This window comes from Oncorhynchus mykiss, chromosome 29, assembly GCF_057628025.1.
Source record: "Oncorhynchus mykiss isolate SJ-2025 chromosome 29, ASM5762802v1, whole genome shotgun sequence".
NCBI classification, from domain to species: Eukaryota; Metazoa; Chordata; class Actinopteri; order Salmoniformes; family Salmonidae; genus Oncorhynchus; species Oncorhynchus mykiss.
The window spans coordinates 26,395,001-26,420,578 of NC_143050.1; the positions used below are offsets into that span (position 1 = coordinate 26,395,001).

A 25,578-nucleotide genomic window follows, 5' to 3' on the forward strand; every position below is an offset into this window, starting at 1 on the left:
AGGAAGGTGCTCTAAGCTCTGCACTGTTGTGTTTCCCCCCCTCTAACCCTCCACCGGTCCTTAATTCAGACCAGCTGTCTGCTTACGAGAGGTGACATGGCAGACAACAGCCAGCCCCCGGTCTGCAGACACATGCTGTTGTTTGTAAATCACCACTTAAGATAAAAGGAGGAAAGGAGAGATGAGGGGAGTCAGGCAGCAAGCAGAGCAATCTCATTGTGTGTGTGAGAGAGAGAGATCCCAAGGATGCAGGTTGGCTGCCCTAACCACCACACGAGAACAAGCTATTACGTGAGAAAGCTCCATTTGAAGGCACTTGCAGCCAGGGCAATAATTCAGGGCTGTAGATAGATAGATAGATAGATAGATAGATAGATAGATAGATAGATAGATAGATAGATAGATAGATAGATAGATAGATAGATAGATAGATAGATAGATAGATAGATAGATAGATAGATAGATAGATAGATAGATAGATAGATAGAGAGAGAGAGAGAGAGAGATGGGGCAGGAGGGAGAGCAGGAGAGAGAGAGAGAGAGAGAGAGAGAGAGAGAGAGAGAGATGGGGCAGGAGGGAGAGCAGGAGAGAGAGAGAGAGAGAGATGGGGCAGGAGGGAGAGCAGGAGAGAGAGAGAGAGAGAGAGAGAGAGAGAGATGGGGCAGGAGGGAGCAGGAGAGAGAGAGGGAGAGAGAGGGAGAGAGAGAGAAAGCTTTGACTATGTACAGACTTAGTGAGCATAGCCTTGCTATTGAGAAAGGCCGCCGTAGACAGACATGGCTCTCAAGAGAAGACAGGCTATGTGCTCACTGCCCACAAAATGAGGCAGAAACTGAGCTGCACTTCCTAAACTCCTGCCCAATGTATGACCATATTAGAGAGACATATTTCCCTCAGATTACACAGATGCACAAAGAATTCGAAAACAAATCGAATTTTGATAAACTCCCATACAGTGGTGCAAAAAAATATTTAGTCAGCCACCAATTGTGCAAGTTCTCTCACTTAAAAAGATGAGAGAGGCCTGTAATTTTCATCATAGGTACACTTCAACTATGACAGACAGAAGGAGAAAAAAAATCCAGAAAATCACATTGTAGGATTTTTTATGAATTTATTTGCAAATTATGGTGGAAAATAAGTATTTGGTCAATAACAAAAGTTTATCTCAATAATTTGTTATATACCCTTTGTTGGCAATGACAGAGGTCAAAGGTTTTCTGTAAGTCTTCACAAGGTTTTCGCACGCTGTTGCTGGTATTTTGGCCCATTCCTCCATGCAGATCTCCTCTAGAGCAGCGATGTTTTGTGGGTTGTTGCTGGGCAACACGGACTTTCAACTCCCTCCAAAGATTTTCTATGGGGTTGAAATCTGGAGACTGGCTAGGCCACTCCAGGACCTTGAAATGCTTCTTACGAAGCCACTCCTTCATTGCCCGGGCGGTGTGTTTGGGATCATTGTCATGCTGAAAGACCCAGCCACGTTTCATCTTCAATACCCTTGCTGATGGAAGGAGGTTTTCACTCAAAATCTCACGATACATGGCCCCATTCATTCTTTCCTTTACACGGATCAGTCGTCCTGGTCCCTTTGCAGAAAAACAGACCCAAAGCATGATGTTTCCACCCCCATGCTTCACAGTAGGTATGATGTTCTTTGGATGCAACTCAGCATTCTTTGTCCTCCAAACACGACGAGTTGAGTTTTACCAAAACGTTCTATTTTGGTTTCATCTGACCATATGACATTCTCCCAATCTTCTTCTGGATCATCCAAATGCTCTCTAGCAAACTTCAGACGGGCCTGGACATGTACTGGATTAAGCAGGGGGACACGTCTGGCATTGCAGGATTTGAGTCCCTGGCGGCGTAGTGTGTTACTGATGGTAGGCTTTGTTACTCTGGTCCCAGCTCTCTGCAGGTCATTCACTAGGTCCCCCCGTGTGGTTCTGTGATTTTTGCTCACCGTTCTTGTGATCATTTTGGCCCCACGGGGTGAGAACTTGCGTGGAGCCCCAGATCGAGGGAGATTAACAGTGGTCTTGTATGTCTTCCATTTCCTAATAATTGCTCCCACAGTTGATTTCTTCAAACCAAGCTGCTTACCTATTGCAGATTCAGTCTTCCCAGCCTGGTGCAGGTCTACAATTTTGTTTCTGGTGTCCTTTGACAGCTCTTTGATCTTGGCCATAGTGGGGTTTGGAGTGTGACTGTTTGAGGTTGTGGACAGGTGTCTTTTATACTGATAACAAGTTCAAACAGGTGCCATTAATACAGGTAATAAATGGAGGACAGAGGAGCCTCTTAAAGAAGAAGTTACAGGTCTGTGAGAGTCAGAAATCTTGCTTGTTTGTAGGTGACCAAATACTTATTTTCCACCAGAATTTGCAAATAAATTGCTTAAAAATCCTACAATGTGATTTTCTGGATTTTATATATATATAATATGACATTTGTAATGTCTTTCTAGTTTTGAAACTTCTGTATATGTAATGTTTACTGTTAATTTTATTGTTTATTTCACTTTTGTTTATTATCTACTTCACTTGCTTTGGCAATGTTAACACATGTTTCCCATGCCAATAAATCCCCTTGAATTGAATTGAATTGAGAGAGAGCAGGAGAGAACATTAGCCACAGCCAGGCTGGGAGTACAGGCAGGCACCAACCATAGCACAAACCTCACCTTTACACCAGACACACACAGCCAGGCTGGGAGTAGAGAGAGGTCCCAACCATAACAACCAACCTCAGCCATAGACCGAAACACACAGTCAAGATGGAAGAGAGAGGGCCCCAACCATATCCTACCAACCCCAATCCCAGGTTTATAGCTATAAACACACAGTCAGGCTAGCTGGAACAGAGAGACGGAGAGACCCCAAGCCTAACCCCAAACCCAAAAGTAACCTCAGCCACCCAAGAGCAGCCCACTCTTGCTGCAGAGTGATATCACACTTCCTCTTTCTCTCTAACCTCATGGTCATCCTGCAGAGGAGAGTACCTGCAGCATCTCTCGGACTACACATGGCTGCTTCAGTTCATCAGTTGAAAATAGCCCATACCTGTAAATCTTTACATTGATATGTATAAATGGCATCTAAATAAGCCAAAAACATCGATGTTGCTTCTCAACAGAACGGTCCATATTCTGCTCCTGTGTATTGTAAATGTAGCTCATGAAAGGCCTATTCAGGGCGAGGGGTGACCCCATTTGGCCTCTCAGGATTGGTCATGAAAAGTGAAGCTTTGGAACGCGGCGCCCTAGCTGACTACCCCTGGTTTCCTCTCTGCCCGTCTGCCCCTCCCTATGTACACTGGATTCAACACACATTACAGCACGTTTGGGGAGCGGATGTTTCTTATTTGGCCACGGCTCCCAAATGTGTTTATTTATTTAATCGAAACACATTCAGTAAACAGCTGCTTCTTTATCTTTTCTTTTTTTCTTCATCCCGCTCGCTTCTTCATCCCGCCTGTTTTGTGAAAATTAGCATAAATTAGAGCTCCATCGGGCAGGAAGGAGTGAGCATCTGTGAGACATTTTGCGGGTTGAGTCCTGTGCGAGGTTCAAAACACCATCCTTTACTGGATGCTGGTGAGTGCCTGACGTGTGAGGTAATGTCCTGTCACAGAGGAGAAATGGCTCCACGGCCCCACCCTTACAGCCATGCACACAGTCCCATTGGCCACTGAGCTAATAACGGGGCTTATACGGCCACGCTCCAGCCTCCACATGCTCAGCGAGTAAGCTGAGGGCAAAGCAATAGTGTGGTCCACCTACTCCCCTCATCTCATCTGTCAAGACCTAAGCAGTGGCTGGTGCTGAGACCACAGAAGCAGGGTTGGTGGGTGCACCAGTGGCAGGCCAACCAGCCCATCGCAGATTGATTCAGATGGCAAGGGATTCCTTGGGCCTGGCTTTTTCTGTCAAAATTCCACCCTCACATCAATGTCCTTCACTCAACGGGTCCAACACTACGTGTTAACAGCTCAAAATGTAAATGGGGGCTGCTGATACCTCCAGAACCTGACCTGATGGGGTTACCAGATGGCCCCCTTAATGATAATTGAAATGGGAGAATGCCGGAACGTCATTCGTTTTTATTTTATGTTACCACATGCTTATGTCACTGTCTGCGAGCCTGGTGAGGAGTGTGGTTTGGAATGAGTTTATAGCGCGAGGGAAACATGGTCTTCCTTGTAGCTCCTCAGTGAGAGAACAGCACGGAGTTGTCAGCTACAGCTGGTGTGTGTAGCTGCCTGCATACGCTGCACTTCTGGGACTCGGAACCCAAACTACTCCGGTGATTGTTTCCTGGTTTTTACTAGCCATACACTATTTTCTACTCCTCCTCTTCTCTCATTTTCTTCTCTCCTGCACTTCTAGTTATGGTGAGTTACCTGAAGGGCTGCGCTGTCTTAGATTCCTGCGAGACGGATGCTCTATCTATAGCTTCCATAACTCCATGCCAGTGCACATATATTTGTGTGATGTGTTAAATGCCTGGGTTTCAGCGTCCTATCCAGGTGATTATTTGTGGCGTCATCGGACTGCTCCTAAAGTTATCCTTTAGTCTGCCTGGGATCCATTATTGAAAGACTGGGGTTCTCTAGGGCTCTGGACCGGGGGTTGCGTCAGAGATTGCTGGGCAGCATCCATCCCCTGAGAAATCACCTGGCTCAACATTAAATGGTTTACTGTAATATGCGCTGCTGGTTGCTAGCTCTGATCCAAATTCCCCAATGAAATACCCCCCCAGATTTAACCCAGCTAAAATAATTATCCCATGGTGTTACTGTGTGTGAACATTATGTTCCTCTGCACAAAGTCAGCAGTGGTACATGGAATCCTCGGGGACCACCACTATAATCCTGCATGAAGCACGGTCGACTGTAGCTGCTGCTGCTGGACGGACTAACTGTGTGGGCAGTGTGTGTGTGTGTGTGTGTGTGTGGTGGTGGTGGGGGGGGGGGGGGTTGTCCGGTCTGTGTGTGTATGTCTAAGGAGGCTCCCGAGGGGAGAATACTCTCATGATAATGTTTAGAATGGCACAAATAGAATCAAACACATGGAAACCATGTGTTCAATGTACAGAATTTGATACCATTCCACTTATTCAGCTCCAGTCCTTAACACGAGCCCTTTCTCCCCAATTAGGGGCCACCAACCTCCTGTGGCGTATGTGTGTGTGTGTGTGTGTGTGTGTGTGTGTGTGTGTGTGTGTGTGTGTGTGTGTGTGTGTGTGTGTGTACATAGATTTGTGTGTTCCATGGGAAAGCAAGGACATATACGTTAAGGAGCCTGCAAAAGCAGCCCCTCAACACTGGTCTTGTATATGCATCGAGTTATGACATAAACAATATACAACAAAAGATGAAGCTAGCAGTAGAGATGAATTGGCCAAGAAAGACATTTAAAAAGTTCAAGGATGCAGATGTGGGTCACAGGAGGTTGGTGGTACCTTAATTGGGGAGGATGGGCTTGTGGTAATGGCTGGAGTAGAATGAGTGGAATGGTATTAAATACAGTTTGCAGAAGAGGATGTCTTCCTTAATTGCCCCCCCCCCCCCATAAATGTAACGGACACAAACCAGGAGCTGTGTCAGGCCCGCCACATCTGTTGACTCATCCAGCCGTAAAACATAGAATTCACTGGCTTGTATATGAAGCAGTAATTGTTTCAAAACATCTCTTGCCATGTCACTGATGCGTCGTGAAACAGTTGTTTGATGAAGACATTGTCTGTATAGTTTTTTGGGCCTTTTCCCCAAGCATTGTCCCAGCCATATCCGCTTCAGTTGAGTTGTGAGATAGTACTTTTGCACATATAATACACTGTGGCTGAGGAATGGCACTACTCCCAATATAAGTGAAGCCCAAATCAATGTAGTTCTCGTCATATTTGCACCTCTTCGATTGTCCAACGTCCCTGTGTGTTGTTCGGTGCTTTCCCGGGTAAGGGTGCAGTAGCTCTTCATCTGCATCAGATTCACAACTGTCAGTGTCCATGCTAGCTGGGCTAACAACAAATGTAGGATTGCTGATGCTAGCGTTGGATGTGCTCGTGGAAGCAGAACAACTTGTGTCGTCGACAGGTGCAGGTAGTTACTGCGGTAGTAGCAGTAATACCAGTAGAGCTGGTACGTGTCTCTATGGACGCGAGCCTTACTTTTTTTAACCATTCATCCTTTTTCGAGCAAACTGAATGAGCAGCAGCTACATTTGGCTACATACTACTAGCGCGTTAGTGGAATTCCCGCGAGAGAGTAACGGTTAATGTTATTGGATGTTATTTATTTGACTAGGCTACCTGTATTTGACATTGTTTTGTTATTTTTGCTGAACACTAGATGGTTTAATTTACATTTTTGGCAGTGAAACGAGGCTACTCACACGAGAGAAAAACCTCACCCAAATGTATAGCCCCTTTGGAAAATAAAAATGGACTGTTTGAAAATGTGAAAAAAATAAATACATCTGAATCACATTTTTATTTGGCGTACCCTCGACGGCATTCCTGTTTAGGAATACCTGGTATAAAATGTAATTGTATGCTGTAGCTTTAAGATTTCCCTTCATTGGAACTAAGGGGTCTAGCGCAAAAAATGAAAAATAGCCCCAGACCATTATTCCTCCTCCACCAAACTTTACAGTTTGCACTATGCCAGATGGTGAAGCGTGATTCATCACTCCAGAGAAAGCGTTTCCACAGCTCCAGAGTCCAATGGTGGTGAGCTTTACACCACTTTAGCCAACACCTGGCATTGATCATGGTGATCTTAGGCTTGTGTGCAGCTGCTCAGCCATGGAAACCCATTTCATGAAGCTCCCAACGAACAGTTGTGCTGACGTTGCTTCCAGAGGCAGTTTGGAACTCGGTAGTGAGTGTTGCAACCGAGGAGAGACAATTTTTATGCGCTATGCGCTTCAGCACTCGGCGGTCCTGTTCTGTGAGCTTGTGTGGCTGTCAGCTCGGCCATTGGTGTGGCTGAAATAGTCGAATCCACTTATTTGAAGGGGTGTACACATACTTTGGCCATGTAGTGTATGTGCGCGTCTAAAGTGCTACACCTCCCAGTGTTACTGGGTTCAGACATCATTCGCTAGGATCAAATTGATAGCAGACATAATCCATTAACAAACTGCCTGAGGTCTTTAGGGAAGGGAACAGGGCTAGTGACGAAAGCACAGCACACAGTACAAAGAAACACTGTCTGCCTTCTTCCTCTCCTCTCTGTCTGTCTGTTTCTCTTTCTCTCCCTCTCTTTCTCACTGTCTGTCTTTGTCTCACATTCTTTTTCTGTACCTCGTTCTCTTTGTTATTCCTTCATCTTTCATTCTCACACACTTGCTCTCCCCCTCTCTCTCTCTGTCCCTCCATCTCATGTGCCCTTTGCACATTATCAGGGTGCAAGACATCTCAGTGGAGTGTCACTTTCACATTCATTCTGGATGCAGTAAGTTCCCCTCCTGCACAATCGGCACACTGTGCAACCAACATGATAAAACTGATGGAGAGAAGAAAAAAACTAGGAAAGAAAATTAAACAGAACGTGGGCCCTGCCCTCCAACAGCCTGCGGGAGCTATAAAAGTCAACAGGCGGACCCGGTAGCCATGCTCAGTGGCCTTCTGATAGATGCGTGTCACTCTTGGCAAGGGAATGGCTGATTTCTTTCCGTGGGGAGAAAGAATGCAGGCTACTCAGCTCTCAGCTGTTACGCACAGTGGCGGTGTATATTTTTGTTCCTAAGTACAAGGCTTTACATGCTGCGTTATATAATTTCTCTGCCCGTTTGGGCCCGACGGCCAGACTGATAGACAGTGTATGCATCTACAGGGGGAATGATTTTTTTCCTCATGTACTGTACTGTATGACCCTGGTGCTGGGAGGGTGTTGCTCACCCAAAGGGAGGGAGGAAGCTGACAGAGTTTATCTCAGTGTGGCAGATGTGTGGATGAGAAGGATCCACCATTGGCTTGCTTGGCAAAGTTTGCCCTTAACTTCCTCTATGAAGTTAATCTATTCCACTGTATCTGTTCAGGTGCAGACATGCAGAATGTTATGTGGCCCGACACCACCTGAACATGGTGGAGGATACAACAAGTGTGGAAGAAAACAACAACAAGAGTGTTTGGAGCCAGGAGCCTTCCACAGTTACCCACGCTAACTGACATCCAACATATTTCTATATCGTGAAGCTCCACCTCATAGGGGGAATGCACTCCTATTGGTTTACCCCACTGCCAGCCAATAGCCTGAAAAGAAATGATGCACTTGCGAAACTGAAGAAGATTCAATACATTCAAGTCCCTAGACCTTGAGCAAACTACAGCAAAAAAACTATTTTAAGAGCTCTGTGTAGCTGCCTCACACTTTTTGGCAACCCAGAGTGGCGTTCAGGACCCCACCCCCCCTCGTATGCGCCAGCTTCATGTTGCTGGCCTATGAATGTGCGACAGCAGCGTCTGACAGCAGCGTCTGACAGGAGGTCCCTCTCAAGGATGTACTCTCGGTGGTCTAAGATTCTGATGGCTTCTCTTAGAGCTTCTCATTATCATCAATATTGATTATAATGACAGTCGATGGGGATACCGGTGACTTCTATGGAGCAGTTGCCAACATTGACCCAGGGATGCGGCCTTGGGGGATGGGAGGCATAGCAGTGGAACTGCACTGTTTAAGGATGTGGATGACGCTGGCTCTGACATTTCATCAGCCCAATCGTCCACTCTCTTGGCCTCTCTGCGTCTAAAAATGTTGTGGCTCATTAATGGGACCACCAAGCGACTTGGGAACCCCCTCCCTCTGCCTCACCAGCCATGGAAACAGACCGCTTGGCTTCCGCCATGCTCTCGCTCGACAGTTATGTGGAGGGCTCCTGGGGCTCGCCGTTGATGGCAAAAGCGCTCTCCAAGTCTTACGCGACATTCACTAGGGTGGAAGGATTGCAGGGGGCTATCGCCCACAGCATCCCTCAGCCATGGCCACTTACCTCATTCTGAGTACAAGTTATTGGAACATCATGAAGCCCTCTCTGCCCATGCTGAAGAATTGTTTCACGGTGCAGATGGCAGAGACGAGCTACACCAGGGGTAGGCAACCCTGGTCTTCCAGGTTGGATAAATCAAAAACATGAAGTGCCTGCGGCACTCCAAAGCCAAGGTTGCCTACCCCTGAGTTACACGCTCAGTGCACAGGCTGTGCCATCGCAGCCATTAACGAGGTTGACAAAACCCTTCTGCTCAAAGCCCCCAAGCTACTAAGCATTTTGGTTAGTTGGAGGAGGAGAAGTAGCAGCTGTCCAGACACCTGCCTCTGGCCAAAGTGTCGGTGCCCCACCAACAGTCGGCTCTCTCTGCATCTATCTCAATGAACGCCCGGCCTGGATCTGTGGCATATCGTCAAGCCATCAAACGGCGTCCCCCGGTGGATAGCCTCCATGTCTACACTAAGGCCAGTGGCTGCCCCGTCTGCCCAGTAGCCCAGAACGAGCCCTGAGGTTTCCAGATGCGACTCCGCATCTAACTGGATGCGGAGGGAGCGTAACGAGGATTTGATGACCAGTTGTTCTGTCGTTCAGCCTCTTTCTGTTGTCCACCCCCTCTCTGTGATTTATTGTCTGCTGTTATCAGCATGATACAGGGTCATTGGGACTGTCCAAGACTTACGTTGGTAAGTGAGGTGTGTTCATGCACTGGTGCGACAAGAAGACCGTCTACCCTTTGCGTTGCTCTGTGGAGAGTGTTCTCTCTTTCCTGCAATTTCTCTTTGACAAGCAACGTTCGTGGTCCATCATTAAGGTGTAGGCCTCAGCAATTTCTGCCTATCATGAAGGCTTTGGCGGTGTGCCTGTTTTTAGCCACCCACTCGTGAATTGTTTTCTGTTGGAGGTGTGGCGGCTCTGTAGTGGGATTTGGCTTTGGTGCTTAAGGCTGCCTTTCGAGCCATTTGCCCAGATCCTTTTGAAGATCCTGTCCTTGAAGACACCATTGTTGATTGCCCTGAGAGCTGCCAAGCATGTCAGTGATTTGTGAGCTCTGTCGACACGACCCGACTGCCTTGCCATTAATGGCGATCTGAACAGGGTCCTTGAGTCCTACTTCGGTGTTCACACCTAAGACTTTCAGCTCCTATAGATGGCAGATATTTGAGCTGTGGGATTCTCCACTCCCCCATATGCTAGGGAATGAGAGGTGTGGCTCCATCACCTGTACCCTTTCTGAGCTTTGGTGCGGTTAGTGGAATGCTGTTTGTTTGCTATGCTATTTGTGTGCTATGGCGCTGCTGCGCCTGGTCAGACACTTTCCAAGCAGCAGTTGTTTTTCACTGGCTTTGTGACGGCATTAAGATAGCCTATGAGACCGCGGCGCATCCCTTACCTTCTGGCATCAAGACCCACTTGTGGAGTCGTGGTCTCCTCTGCCCTTTTAGCGGGTGTGGGGGTTGAGGATATTTGTGCGGCAGCGCCGTGGTCGATGCCTTGCCCCTTTGTCCATTTCTATCTTTTGGATATGTCCTCAGGGTCTCTTGCTCAGTTTGTACTCAGTGTCGCTACTGAGATGACTTAGGCTAAGGGAGTGTGTTGGTACGCTGCCGGGATTTCCTGGACAGGCCCCTTGTGGGGCATATATGTCATGATTACTGTCTGCTGAATTCAGTCCAGTCCATGACCCTTTCTGCCCACCAGACTTTGACTAGGTGCCGCGGGTTGATTGAGGACACAGCAGTTGTTAGCACTATTGTGCTACGCACTGTTGTACTTTTTCATTAAGTTGTAAGTGTTGGGACCGGCAGGGAGTACACTGATCTGGCTCTGCCCTAAACCAATAGGAGTGAAGCTTCCCTATGGAGCGGAGCTTCACGATATAGAACAATAGTTACTGGGTATGTACTCCAGTTCTATGAGGGAAGCGGAGCCCTATGGGGCTTTGGGCCCTTCCCGGCTCCCAGGGTCTCGCTTAAAGCCTTTTCATGAGGCTGAGTAAGGGGATGTGCTCCAATATATAGGGACAACAGTGCTCCCATTGGCTGGAGCTCGTGAAGATTTTTTTTATCTGGCTATTGGCTGCTTAAGCAGCATGGTAAACTGCTTCACTCATAGAACTGGAGTTAGATACACCGTAACTACAGTATCGTTGCCCATGATGCACTTGGCCTGCTAGCATGTGAGCGGCCCTTTACCTTGTTTACCACTGATGACCCAGATCAGAAGGGTCCATGGTTCCATGCACTCTTCTCCAAACTTGTTCCCATGACCACACAGCTCCAAGCCGTGACATGTCAAGTTCAGCCTCACAGAGTAGATAGTACATACTCTACCATTGTAGGTTTCTGCTGAACCTGTTATGTCTACACTTTGTAGTAAAAATGAATGTAATGAAAGAAAACAATCAAATCTATGTATAAGCAAGGCAACATCGCTGCAATAGAAGCTGTTACACCTGTGTTACACCTGCGTTACACCTGTGTTGCACCTAACCTTTCCTAACTGTATAGTTAAGGGCAAACAACATTGCTATAGTACAGTAGCAACCCACTGCAGGGAGCAGAACTACACAATACACCCAATCAGACTTGAAGTGGAGGGAAATGTTAACGAGAAAATTCGATTCGGTGGAAGTCGCTTCTGGTACCAATAAACCTTAGCTGCTCTGGTTACGGTAGACAGGAATTCATCTCCTTTGCCCTTGTTTGGGGGGGGGGGGAGAGGAGAAGGGGGGGGGGATATTGTGTGTGGGGAGTGTGTTCCATACAAAGAGGAAGCTGGGTACTGTAATTCTGGGAGACGGCTTTATTGTCATCTTGACTGTGGGAGATAGTATCTCTGAGAGCACAGGCGGGGATCAAAGAGAATGTGTGCGTGCCAAGTCTGAGAAGTTTGAGGGAAGTCGGACAGGTTGGAGAGGCCTGTGCTGAAAAGTAGGCATTACTGTTAAAATCAATAGTAAAGGCATGAGCTGAACCCAGCTGAACCCAGCATTTTTCATTCAAGGGTTTTGAAACACTGAAACCGCAGGCACAAGGTCCTTAACTCAGGATGAACTGGGGAAGGGTACCAAAAAATGGGAGGTGACCAAGAACCCGATGGTCAGACTGACAGAGCTCTAGAGTTCTTCTGAATGCTAAGTGTCACGTCTGGTGGAAACCTGGCACCATCCCTACGGTGAAGCATGGTGGTGGCAGCATCATGACGTTTTTCAGCGGCAGGGACTGGGAGACTAGTCAGGATCGAGGGAAAGATGAATAGAGCATAGTACATAGAGATATTTGATGAAAACCTGCTCCAAAGCGCACAGGACCTCAAACAGGGGCGAAGGTTCACCTTCTACCAGGACAACGACCCTAAGCACTCAGGAAAGAGAACGTAGGAGTGGCTTCGGGACAAGTATCTGAATGTCCTTGAGTGGCCCAGCCAGAGCCTGGACTTACAGTGGGGAGAACAAGTATTTGATACACTGCCGATTTTGCAGGTTTTCCTACTTACAAAGCATGTAGAGGTCTGTAATTATTATCATAGGTACACTTCAACTGTGAGAGACAGAATCTAAAAATCCAGAAAATCATATTCTATGATTTTTAAGTAATTAATTAGCATTTTATTGCATGACATAGGTATTTGTAGTAAGAATTCCGGCTCTCAAAGACCTGTTAGTTTTTATTTTAGAATCCCTCCTGTTCTCCACTCATTACCTGTATTAACTGCACCTGTTTGAACTCGTTACCTGTATAAAAGACACCTGTCCACACACTCAATCAAACAGACTCCAACCTCTCCACAATGGCCAAGACCAGTGAGCTGTGTAAGGCCATCAGGGATAAAATTGTAGACCTGCACATGGCTGGGATGGGCTCCAGGACAATAGGCAAGCAGCTTGGTGAGAAGGCAACAACTGTTGGCACAATTATTAGAAAATGGAGTAAGTTCAAGATGATGGTCAATTACCCTCGGTCTGGGGCTCCATGCAAGATCTCACCTCGTGGGGCATCAACCCAGAACTACACGGCAGGACCTGGTCAATGACCTGAAGAGAGCTGGGACCACAGTCTCAAAGAAAACCATTAGTAACACACTACGCCGTCATGGATTAAAATCCTGCAGCGCACGCAAGGTCCCCCTGCTCAAGCCAGCGCATGTCCAGGCGCTGAAGTTTGCCAATGACCATCTGGATGATCCAGAGGAGGAATGGGAGAAGGTCATGTGGTCTGATGAGACAAAAATAGAGCTTTTTGGTCTAAACTCCACTCGCCGTGTTTGGAGGAAGAAGAAGGATGAGTACAACCCCAAGAACACCATCCCAACCGTGAAGCATGGAGGTGGAAACATCATTCTTTGGGGATGCTTTTCTGCAAAGGGGACAGGACGACTGCACCGTATTGAGGGGAGGATGGATGGGGCCATGTATCAAGACATTTTGGCCAACAACCTCCTTCCCTCAGTAAGAGCATTGAAGATGGGTCGTGGCTGGGTCTTCCAGCATGACAACGACCCAAATAACACAGCCAGGGCAACTAAGAAGTGGCTCCGTAAGAAGCATCTCAAGGTCCTGGAGTGGCCTAGCCAGTCTCCAGACCTGAACCCAATAGAACATCTTTGGAGGGAGCTGAAAGTCCGTATTGCCCAGCGACAGCCCCGAAACCTGAATGATCTAGAGAACGTCTGTATGGAGGAGTGGGCGAAAATCCCTGCTGCAGTGTGTGCAAACCTGGTCAAGAACTACAGGAAACTTATGATCTCTGTATTTGCAAACAAAAGTTTCTGTACCAAATATTAAGTTCTGCTTTTCTGATGTATCAAATTCTTATGTCATGCAATAAAATGCAAATTAATTACTTAAAAATCACACAATGTGATTTTCTGGATTTTTGTTTTAGATTCCGTCTCTCACGTCTCTCACTGTTGAAGTGTACCTATGATAAACATTACAGACCTCTACATGCTTTGTAAGTAGGAAAACCTGCAAAATCGGCAGTGTATCAAATACTTGTTCTCACTGTAAACCTGATCAAACATCTCTGGAGAGACCTGAAAATAGCTGTGCAGCGATGCTCGCCATCCAACCTGACAGAGCTTGAGAGGATCTACAGAGAAAACTGGGAGACACTCCCCAAATACAGGTGTGCCAAGCTTGTAGCATCATACCCAATAAGACTCAAGGCTGTAATAGCTGCCATGGGTTCTTCAACAAAGTACTGAGCAAAGGGTCTGAATACTCGTGTAAATGTGATACTTCTGTTAATGAATTTGCAAAAAATTGCTTTGTCATTATGGGGTATTTTGTGCAGATTGATAAGGAAAACAATGAATTTAATAAATTTTAGAATAAGGCTGTAACATAACAAAATTTGGAAAAAGTCAAGCTGTCTGAATACTTTCCGAATGCACTGTACATACTTATGATATAACTGTTCCCCGGGCGCCAAAGACGTGGATGTCTATTAAGGCAGCCCCCCTCACCTCTCACTCAGAGGGGTTGGGTTAAATGCAGATGACACATTTCAGTTGAATACATTCAGTTGGACAACTGACTAGACACCCCCCTTTCCCTTTCCCTAATACTAATAATACAAAACGTCAGGTACATATCAGCCCATATGTCCCGTATTATGTCCAATCATATAACACATTAATACTCCCTGCGTCCAAACAAATGGCGCGTTAATAATCCCTTCCTCCAATCAAATAACAGTGTATTAATCATTCAATAAAATAACGCTGTGGTAATGCCCTGTAGAACAGAGAGAGGTTGAGTAGGGAAGAACCTGATGCAGTTGTTCTCTGTGCCGTGTGTTTTTGGCACTCAGTGATTCCCTGTGTCCCGCGACAGCAACAGATCAATTGTCCCAGAGTCTCTGAGTGGACTCAATGACATCTTCCCCTGTCCTCCGTAAGCATTACATTAATGTAAGCTATAAACTTTGCCTTAGACAACAGAGAGCATTCTCTTCACAACAGCCCGGGCCAAAAATTAATCATGTAACCTTTTCAAGAGCTTTCCAGTGAGAGTGTGTGTGTGTGTGTGTGTGTGTGTGTGTGTGTGTGTGTGTGTGTGTGTGTGTGTGTGTGTGTGTGTGTGTGTGTGTGTGTGTGTGTGTGTGTGTGTGTGTGTGTGTGTGTGTGTGTGTGTGTGTGTGTGTGTGTGTGTGCGTGCGTGTGTGTGTGTGTGTGTATGTGTGTATGTGTGTGTGTGTGTGTGTGTGTGTGTGTGTGTGTGTGTGTGTGTGTGTGTGTGTGTGTATGTGTGTATGTGTGTGCGTGTGTGTGTGCGTGTGTGTGTGCGTGCGTGCATGCAAGTGTAGCCTATACAGTAGGCAGCCTTGTAGTTTCGCAGTGATAACATCTGTCAAGCTGACCCAGGGCACTGTGTCTTCTTCACAGTAGAAATAATGTATGTATGGATCACATGTGTGCTGCTCGGTGGCTCATCTGGGAAAATACTTGATGCAACTACATTGGTGGCAACACACTTGGTCACGTCTATAACATGCATCGAGCTGTAAACTCGTCAAGATAGTGTGAAAATGTACATCCCAAAAGGAGATCAATTTAGAACACTGTGTAGGCTAAATGACAGTCTCTGTCCAATAAATTGTTCTCTGAGTGGAATCAATGACATATTCCCCTGTCCTCTCTAAACATTACAATAATGAAAGCTATACACTTTGCCTTAGACAACAGAGCTCTCTCTTCATAACACCCCAAACCAAAAAGGAATCAGATAACCTTTTCAAAAGCATTTTGAGCTCAGTTTCCAACACAAAAAAGAGAAACGCTGGAGATTAGAAAGTGCAATAAACGTCCTGAATGAAATTCTGACATCATGGTTGCCTTTCAAGGTGCAGTGGAAACATCCATTGCCTTTGTGACCTTACAAGCCCCTGAACACAGGCTCAGCTCACAGTAAGAGAGAGACATGTATAAGTAGGTAAAGAAATGTACCAAAAAGGTAATGTGAGGTGGTGTACACTTTCAATGGACTATTATCATCTTTCTTAACCACTTCTTGAACACCATGTCAGTGTTAAAACAGCAGGAACACTATAGTCCTGTTCATTAGGCAGCAAAATGAGGGGGGAGAAACTGAGTAAAACAATAAGAAACACTCATATTTCCAATAAGAAACACTCATATTTCCAATAAGAAACACTCATATTTCCAATAAGAAACACTCATATTTCCAATAAGAAACACTCATATTTCCAATAAGAAACACTCATATTTCCAATAAGAAACACTCATATTTCCAATAAGATACACTCATATTTCCAATAAGAAACACTCATATTTCCAATAAGATACACTCGTTTTAGTTTTCTGTTGCATTAATAAAGTGTTAAAAAAAAAACGATGCGTGTTCCCTGATGAACGCAATCTATCGTGTTGAGTTGTGTAGTGTAGATTAGGGAGGTAGATTAGGGATGTACTTTAGTGACGGCAGGGTAGCCGGCGGCCACCTCGGCTGGGCAGTAGAGACTCTCCTGGTGGGACACCAGTACGGTTGTGGCCCATTGGTCCAGGAACCCACTGGGGGTGTACAGGCCACAGTCCCTCACGCTGGTCTCCCGCTCAAAGTCCTCACACACTCCGTCACCGTCGTAGAAGTAACACATACTGGGCTCCTCTGGAGGGAGAGAAGAGAGAAGTGTGAAGAGATTCACGCTTAACATTTGACTCTTAAACTGTTTGGATTGTGTTGAGGTAAATTAACTTGTGTTTATGTGAATGAACTTGAAAACTGTTTGAAAACGGTTTGTGTTGGTGTGAATTAATTTGTTAGACTGGGCCCAGATTACGCAATATATCTATCGTACTGTAGTCTATCCATTGCCTTTTAGTTTAGCAAACTGCATTTGCAATGGTTAATTTTGCCTTGGTTTTTTGTCTTGTGTTGTCTTGTTTTGGATGTTTAGGCCACACCCACTAATGTCCCACACCTGATGTTAATGATTATTGCTACTTTTAATGGAGTCAGTAAACAGTTTGGTACAGAACACTCAATATGTGTTTAGAGGAAGCTAGGCATGCTATCTGTTTAGGAGAAAATATATCTGATTAGTTTAAATGGACCTTTTAGAGATGTTTGTATTTTATACTCTTTTAATCCCATTTCTTTTCAAATAAATATATACAGAACATTCCGTCTACTTTGTGGTTTTTAACCTCTGTTGTGCAAGGATATGCAAGCTGTTTCACAAGGAAGGAGAGGGGGAAGAGAGTTGAGTGAGGAATAGGTGAGAGAGAGGAGAGAGGGTTGAGGACATAAGAAGAGGATATATAGAGTACCACAGTATGAGTCATAATACCCATAAAACCTAGCGGCCAAACAGGTAAATGGTTCCAATAATTTTTCCACCATTCAAGACCTACCTTCAAACTCAGTGCCTCTTTGCTTGACATCATGGGAAAATCAAAAGAAATCAGCCAAGACCTCAGAAAAAAATTGTAGACATCCATAAGTCTGGTTCATCCTTGGGAGTAATTTCCAAACGCCTGAAGGTACCATGTTCATCTGTAAAAACAATAGTACGCAAGTATAAACACCATAGGACCACGCAGCCGTCATACCGCTCAGGAAGGAGACGCATTCTGTCTGAACGTACTTTGGTGTGAAAAGTGCAAATCAATCCCAGAACAGCAAAGGACGTTGTGAAGATGCTGGAGGAAACAGGCACAAAAGTATCGATATCCACAGTAAAACAAGTCCTATATCGACATAAGGCAGCTCAGCAAGGCAGCTCAGCAAGGAAGAAGCCACTGCTCCAAAACCGCCATAAAAAAGCCAGACTAAGGTTTGCAACTGCACATGGGGGACAAAGATCATACTTTCTTGGGAAATGTCCTCTGGTCTGAGGAAACAAAAATAGAACTGTTCGGCCATAATGACCATCACTATGTTTGGATGAAAAGGGGGAGGCTTGCAAACCGAAGAACACCATCCCTACCGTGAAGCACAGGGTGGCAGCATCATGTTGTGGGGGTGCTTTTCTACAGGAGGGTCTGGTGCACTTCACAAAATAGATGGCATCATGAGGCAGGAAAATTAGGTGGATATATTGAAGCAACATCTCAAGACATCCGTCAGGAAATTAAAGCTTGGTCGCAAATGGGTCTTCCAAATGGACAATGACCCAAAGCATACTTCCAAAGTTGTGGCAAAATGGCTTAAGGACAACAAAGTCAAGGTATTGGAGTGGCCATCACAAAGCCCTGACCTCAAGCCTATAGAACATTTGAGGGCAGAACTGAAAAAGTGTGTGCGAGCAAGGAGGCCTACAAACCTGGCTCCACCAGCTCTGTCAGGAAGAATGGTCCAAAATTCACCCAACTTATTGTGGGAAGCTTGTGGAAGGCTACCCGAAACATTTGTCCCAAGTTAAACAATTGAAAGGCAATGCTACAAAATACTAAATGAGTTTATGTAAACTTCTGACCCACTGGGAATGTGATGAAAGAAATAAAAGCTGAAATAAATTATTCTCTCTACTATTATTCTAACATTACAATAAGGTGGTGATCATAACTGACCTAAGAAGGGGATTTTTACAAGGATTAAATGTCAGGAATTGTGAAAAACTGAGTTCAAATATATTTGGCTAAGATGTATGTAAACTTCAATTCAACTGTACATGGTTATTAAAATGTCAAGCCAGAATAAGCCTACACGGGACAAATGAATGGTGGAACCAGTCATTGGAACCATTTCCCTGTTTGACCACTAGGTTTTATGGGTATTATGACACCTCCACTGTGGGGCTCTATAGAGCAGTAGGTGGAAATGATATGAAAGAAGGGAGGGAGAGAGAGGGAGGAGAGAGCAGCTGGGGTAGCAGATGAAGAGCCACACTTTACAAGGTTGAAATACAGTATACATACATGTATCACACTTTCATTGGCTGACCGTGTGTGTTAGAGAATGTGCTTTAAGGACTGGTAAGTGGTGGAGTCCATTATCGAAGAGGTATTTTACCTCAAGCACACAAAGTATCTTGGGAAAGACAGAGACAGATCTCTCAGATACTTGACCAACAGTGAGTGGCAGACACTTCCCACAAGATACAACTCCATGACTCCACACCTTAACATATTTGCCGAGCTAAATAAAGGTTAAATAAAAAAATAACAATAAATATAACTCTCTATAGCAGTATAATGTATCAACAGGATGAGTACACTATGTTGCTACCATGCTGTGTCACTAACATGCTGTGTTGCTACCATGCTGTGTTGTCAACACGTAACAACACAGCATGGTAGCAACACAACATGGCAGCAGCACAACATGGTAGCAGCACAAAACATGGAACAAACATTATTGGGCACAGAGGGCAAGACGGTAGAGACAACAATACATCACGCACACCAGCCACAACAGTCAGTAAGTGTCCATGATTCAAAGCCTCAATTATGGACACTCTTGCTGACAGTTGTGGCTGCTTCGCGTGATGAATTTGTGTGCACTGGTCAACTGTAAGTGCTGTTACTGTGAAGTGGAAACGTCTAGGGACAACAACAGCTCAGCAGTGAAGTGGTAGGCCACACAAACTCACAGAACGGGACCGCCAAGTACTGAAGCGCGTAAAGATCATCTGGAAGCAGCGTCAACACAAGAACTGTTTGTCCGGAGTTTCATGAAATGGGTTTCCATGGCCGAGCAGCAGCACACAAGCCTAAGATCACCATGTGCAACGCCAAGTGTCGGCTGGAGTGGTGTAAAGCTCACTGCCACAGGACTCGAGCAGTGGAAATGTGTTCTCTGGAGTGATGAATCACCCTTCACCATCTGGCAGTCAGACGGACGAATCTGGGTTTGGCGAATGCCAGGAGAACGCTACCTGCTCGAATGTATAGTGCCAACTGTAACGTTTGATGGAGGAGGAATAATGATCTGGGGCTGTTTTTCATGGTTCGGACTAGGCCCCTTAGTCCCAGTGAAGGGAAATCTTAATACTACAGCATACAATGACATTCTAGACATTTCTGTGCTTCCAACCTTGTGGCGACAGTTTGGGGAAGGCCCTACTTGTTTCAGCATGACAATGCCCCTGTGCACAAAGCCCTGACCTCAATCCCATCGAACACCTTTGGGAAGAATTGGAACACCGACTGCGAGCCATGCCCAATCGCCCAACATCAGTGCTCGACCTCACTAATGCTCTTGTGGCTGAATGGAAGCAAGTCCCAGCAGCAATGTTCCAACATCTGCTGGAAAGCCTTCCCAGAAGAGTAGAGGCTGTTATTGCAGCAAAGGGGGACCAACTCCGTATTAATGGCCATGATTTTGGAATGAGATGTTCGAGGAGCAGGTGTCCACATACTTTTGGTAATGTAATGTATCTCTCTCCCTTCCTCCCCTTCTCCTCTGACAGAGTCATGTAGTGTCTCCCTCTCTCCCTTCCTCCCCTTCTCCTCTGACAGAGTCATGTAGTGTATCTCTCTCCCCTCCCCTCCTCCCCTTCCCCTCTGACAGAGTCATGTAGTGCATCTCTCTACCCTCCTCCCCTTCCCCTCTGACAGAGTCATGTAGTGTATCTCTCTCCCCTCCCCTCCTCCCCTTCCCCTCTGACAGAGTCATGTAGTGCATCTCTCTCCCCTCCTCCCCTTCCCCTCTGACAGAGTCATGTAGTGTATCTCTCTCCCCTCCCCTCCTCCCCTTCCCCTCTGACAGAGTCATGTAGTGCATCTCTCTCCCCTCCTCCCCTTCCCCTCTGACAGAGTCATGTAGTGTATCTCTCTCCCCTCCCCTCCTCCCCTTCCCCTCTGACAGAGTCATGTAGTGCATCTCTCTCCCTTCCTCCCCTTCTCCTCTGACAGAGTCATGTAGTGTATCTCTCTCCCCTCCCCTCCTCCCCTTCCCCTCTGACAGAGTCATGTAGTGCATCTCTCTCCCCTCCTCCCCTTCCCCTCTGACAGAGTCATGTAGTGTATCTCTCTCCCCTCCCCTCCTCCCCTTCCCCTCTGACAGAGTCATGTAGTGCATCTCTCTCCCCTCCTCCCCTTCCCCTCTGACAGAGTCATGTAGTGTATCTCTCTCCCCTCCCCTCCTCCCCTTCCCCTCTGACAGAGTCATGTAGTGTATCTCTCCCCTCCCCTCCTCCCCTTCCCCTCTGACAGAGTCATGTAGTGCATCTCTCTCCCCTCCTCCCCATCCCCTCTGACAGAGTCATGTAGTGTATCTCTCTCCCCTCCCCTCCTCCCCTTCCCCTCTGACAGAGTCATGTAGTGTATCTCTCTCCCCTCCCCTCCTCCCCTTCCCCTCTGACAGAGTCATGTAGTGTATCTCTCTCCCCTCCCCTCCTCCCCTTCCCCTCTGACAGAGTCATGTAGTGTATCTCTCTCCCCTCCCCTCCTCCCCTTCCCCTCTGACAGAGTCATGTAGTGTATCTCTCTCCCCTCCCCTCCTCCCCTTCCCCTCTGACAGAGTCATGTAGTGTATCTCTCTCCCCTCCCCTCCTCCCCTTCCCCTCTGACAGAGTCATGTAGTGCATCTCTCTCCCCTCCTCCCCTTCCCCTCTGATAGAGTCATGTAGTGCATCTCTCTCCCCTCCTCCCCTTCCCCTCTGACAGAGTCATGTAGTGTATCTCTCTCCCCTCCCCTCCTCCCCTTCCCCTCTGACAGAGTCATGTAGTGTATCTCTCTCCCCTCCCCTCCCCTCCCCTCCCCTCCCCTCCCCTCCTCCCCTTCCCCTCTGACAGAGTCATGTACTGTAGTGTACTGTATCTCTCTGAACTCTCAGCAGTTCTAGCCTTCCCTCACTTTTCTCTCATCGTTGTTTTCATTGCGAATAACAAAAATGAGATGAATGCATAAATAAAGTAACACCTGAGGGATACACTCTCCTGCAGGGGAGGGCTGGAACAGAGTGCGGCCTCCAGGAGCGTAACAATATCTGATGAACTTGACAGATTAGGATTGCTTCTACTTTATTTATTTATTTATTTAGAGAGAGAGAGACGGGAGAGAGACCAGGCAGGAGGTTACACCAGCATGGCTTTTCCAGACATCCCACCCGGAGTTGGGGTTGGACCTAGGTCTTGGAACTGGGTTGTGTCAGGGGTTCCAGTTAGGGGGAAGGCGGCATTTCGTGCCAAGTTGGCTGGTCTTCCTCAAAATTCCAGCACCCCAGCTCAGCTCTGCTTAGAGCTGTATACTCTGTTTTTGATGATGTTGAAACGAGGGGCTGCAGAGGGGGCATACAGAATCCACTCCCACCACTCCAAATGGATGGAGAGCAAGAAGGAGAGGGTGAGATGGAATGAGAGAGGGAGAGGGAGAGAGAAAAAGTGAGATAATGAGAGAAAAACTGAGTGAAAAAACAGAGAAAGACAGAGAGAGAGAAAGAGAGAGAAAGAGAAGATGTGATTGAGTTCAGGAGGGAAACGACAATAAATTATGAACCAAAAGTAGCAATGTGCATACCCCGCCCACCTGAGTATCTCTCCTCTCCTTTTCAGCCATCTATTTCCTATGGTTGAGGAGTGCAATCCACATGTCACTTAAATCTTGCTGGATTAATTGCCTTCATTTTACTTTGGCGACTCATTCCCACTATTGCTTGTACCATTAGTCTTTCCCCGTTAACGTAACGACCGTGGAAACTTTTGTAATGACCTGTCAAACACACTGCGGTAATGGCTCAAACACACTCCAGTAATTGCTCAATGGAATACATTGGTTTTCTGTTGCATCTATAAGAATGCTATGTTGAGGATTTAACGCACCGTCTCGACACTTACATCATAGGAAAGAGAAAAAATTTAACTTTATTTTGATGGGTGTTCATTTTCGGTGGAATTGAAAAAGTAATACTTTAATACAGTTGAAATGTTTACAAATTAGATGCGCTGACAAGAAAGCAACATCCGAAACTGAACACTCGGATTATAGTGATATTATGACTGATCTCGCAAACAATGTAAAGTATGTATAGAGAGGCATAATCTTTAGTGGGTATCCTTCTCTTGACACACTTGTTGAATTATGCAAGAGAACGTGACCTCAACAGTAATGAATAATTCATGAGGTAGTAGTCTAGACAGAGCAGGTGAGCAAAAGTTTTTGGTTGTTACAGCCCCTGTTCTACCATGATTATATCCAACAAGGGAACCCAATCAACTTCCCTGCTCAGCCTATATACATTTCCTTTATTCCCATAAGGCATCAGGAGTGTACAGTATCTTCTCCCTAGCCTGAGGACACGTCAGGCTGAAACATTCTCTGTGTCAGTCCCTCGTCCAACACAGACAGACAGACAGACAGACAGACGGTCCTGTCATTATAGTGTTTGATTTCCACAGAAACACTAGGAATATGTCAGGCAGTTACACACATATCCCAGAACGCTGCGGTCAATGGAAAACAACTCTGCCGGGCCTGCCAGTGATCTGACAGAGGATTTGAGACACACACGCACACGCACGCACGCACGCACGCACGCACGCACGCACGCACACACACACACACACACACACACACACGCACACACATACATACAGTACAAACACACACATCACTCGACAAGGCCAGATCAGCTATGACACAATGGTACTTTTTATTGTGTGCAAAAACAAGGGAATAAGAGAAAAAGAGTGAGTGAGTGATAGACTCACTCGGCGGAGGAGAGGAAATCATCCATCTATTAACCAAACAGCGACTGAGAGGACGCCAGAGAATCCAATCCACTATATGAATTTGTTTATTTATTCTCTCTTCAAACGACAACCGTTTCCAGACTCTCAGCGAGACGTCAACGTGATCATGATACACAATGGCATCTGCTCTTATGAGAAACACATCAAGCCCTTGGACAGAAGTCCCAGACACAGATGTGAAACTAGTGAACGCCTCTCCACTGTCACTCACAGAGACAGCGTGTGTCTTGCATGTTACTCACATCTCCCCACAACTCATAAGTCTCTTAACCACACACACTGGAGAGTTCTCCTACTGATAAGAGACACATCTGCCACAACAGGTAGCCAATTAAAAGAGCCATGCTGAGTTCAAGGGACCGATGAAATCATTAAATTGAAATGGACAGGTAAATAGGGCTGCAACGAAGGGTTCTGGAAGTGGATTCTCAATACTCAAAACCCACGACGATATCAGCGATTTAACTGTGCAACGTACACCGAGATTGCAAAACAAATTGTATGTTGATGTTTTTACTGTCAGTTTCTGTTTCAAAGAGCACCAAAATCCACACTAACCATGAGCCTCGTAGACTGTATCGTCCAATTACAGAGCTTATACAAGTCACGTGACTTGTTAACGAACACATGATGTGCCATCACGTGTCCCCCTGTAGATCATGTGACTTGTATCTGTTCTGTGATTGGACGATACAGCAACTATCGAGTGCCATCATGTGTTCGCTAATGCCGCGGAAGAAGGGCACGGCCCAATGCAGCTCTATGTGGCTGTGTGGTTCCACACTCACAAAGATCTCAATGGGGATAGAAATGGTATCTGTCTGTGTCTCACCAATAAATCACCTTTTGGAGCATGCATACTGTATCAGTTGTGGACATTCATTTTTTTCTTCTCCATGGAACCATTTACTGCGTTGAAATACAATGGTAAAGCTGTCTCTGTTTCGACATATTGATGGTTCTGAGGAGGACGTACCGACACAGTTGAAGAAGGGCTCCTTCTCACACTGGCTGGAGCAGCCGTCTCCATTCATGGAGTTCATATCATCACACTCCTCTCCCTGGGCCCTGAGAGACAGACAGACAGACAGACAGGAGACTGTTACTGGTAGAACACACACACACACACACACGCCAACACACACACACGTAAACGCATAGACACACACATACAGCACACACACAAGTTACCTCTGGATGCGTCCGTCTCCGCAGTATGGTGCCCCAAGTTGATGGGTGAGGGGTGGAGACGGTTCACTTTCACTGCGGGCGGAGATGGTTTGGACCTGGTAGGTGTACACACTGCCTGGTACCACGTCCCTACACACACACACACAGGGGAGTAATCTTTAGCTGGTACCACATCTGTACAAAGACAAATGGAGAACAGACCTTTAGCCCACTGACCTAGAGTAGAGGTAGTGGCCAAGTCTCTTTGGGCAAAGAAATACCAAGAACATTTGAGGACGAATTGTAACTTAAGATCTGTGCTCGTAACTGGATTTTCTATACACGTCTCATTGACAAAATGTTCAGCCCTAGATAAGAACAAATTCCAGTAACCTACTAGGAGAGGTCCATAAAAGCCCTGTAGGATCACAAGTCAGAGCAATGCGGTGGGCATGACTGTTACGGTAGGTTTCAATTGCTTTCCGTTCAGGCAAATGGCTCAGTATTCACACACTCTCTCTCCCCACCTGAATTGTCTGTCCCTGCAGCCTGTATGAGGTTCCTGCCTTGTTCCTGCCTCTGTCCCTCATGCTCTGTTGTACTGTAAGTGATATCTATGGAGCCTCTCCAAACAGACTGACAGTGTGAGTTGTTCAAACAAAAGTTTAAGATGTGCTGGTTGCTGTGACCGCAGCATGTGTGTGTGTGTCTGTTTATGTGTGGGTGTGTGTTTGTGTGTGTGTAGAGGTGAGGT

General features: G+C 46.2%; 1 protein-coding gene across 3 annotated transcripts in view; it reads right to left on the reverse strand.

Annotated features, from left to right (window-relative positions):
• Nucleotides 1–25,578, reverse strand: part of pappaa (pregnancy-associated plasma protein A, pappalysin 1a) — a 116,298-nt gene that overhangs the window by 39,842 nt on the left and 50,878 nt on the right. For all 3 annotated transcript variants that reach the window (XM_036967897.2, XM_036967895.2, XM_090226888.1), the window contains exons 8-10: nt 24,846–24,974; nt 24,631–24,722; nt 16,430–16,626 (exon numbers count right to left, since the gene is read on the reverse strand). In XM_036967897.2, the coding sequence (XP_036823792.1) occupies nt 16,430–16,626; nt 24,631–24,722; nt 24,846–24,974 (418 nt within the window). The remainder of the gene's footprint in view (nt 1–16,429; nt 16,627–24,630; nt 24,723–24,845; nt 24,975–25,578) is intronic.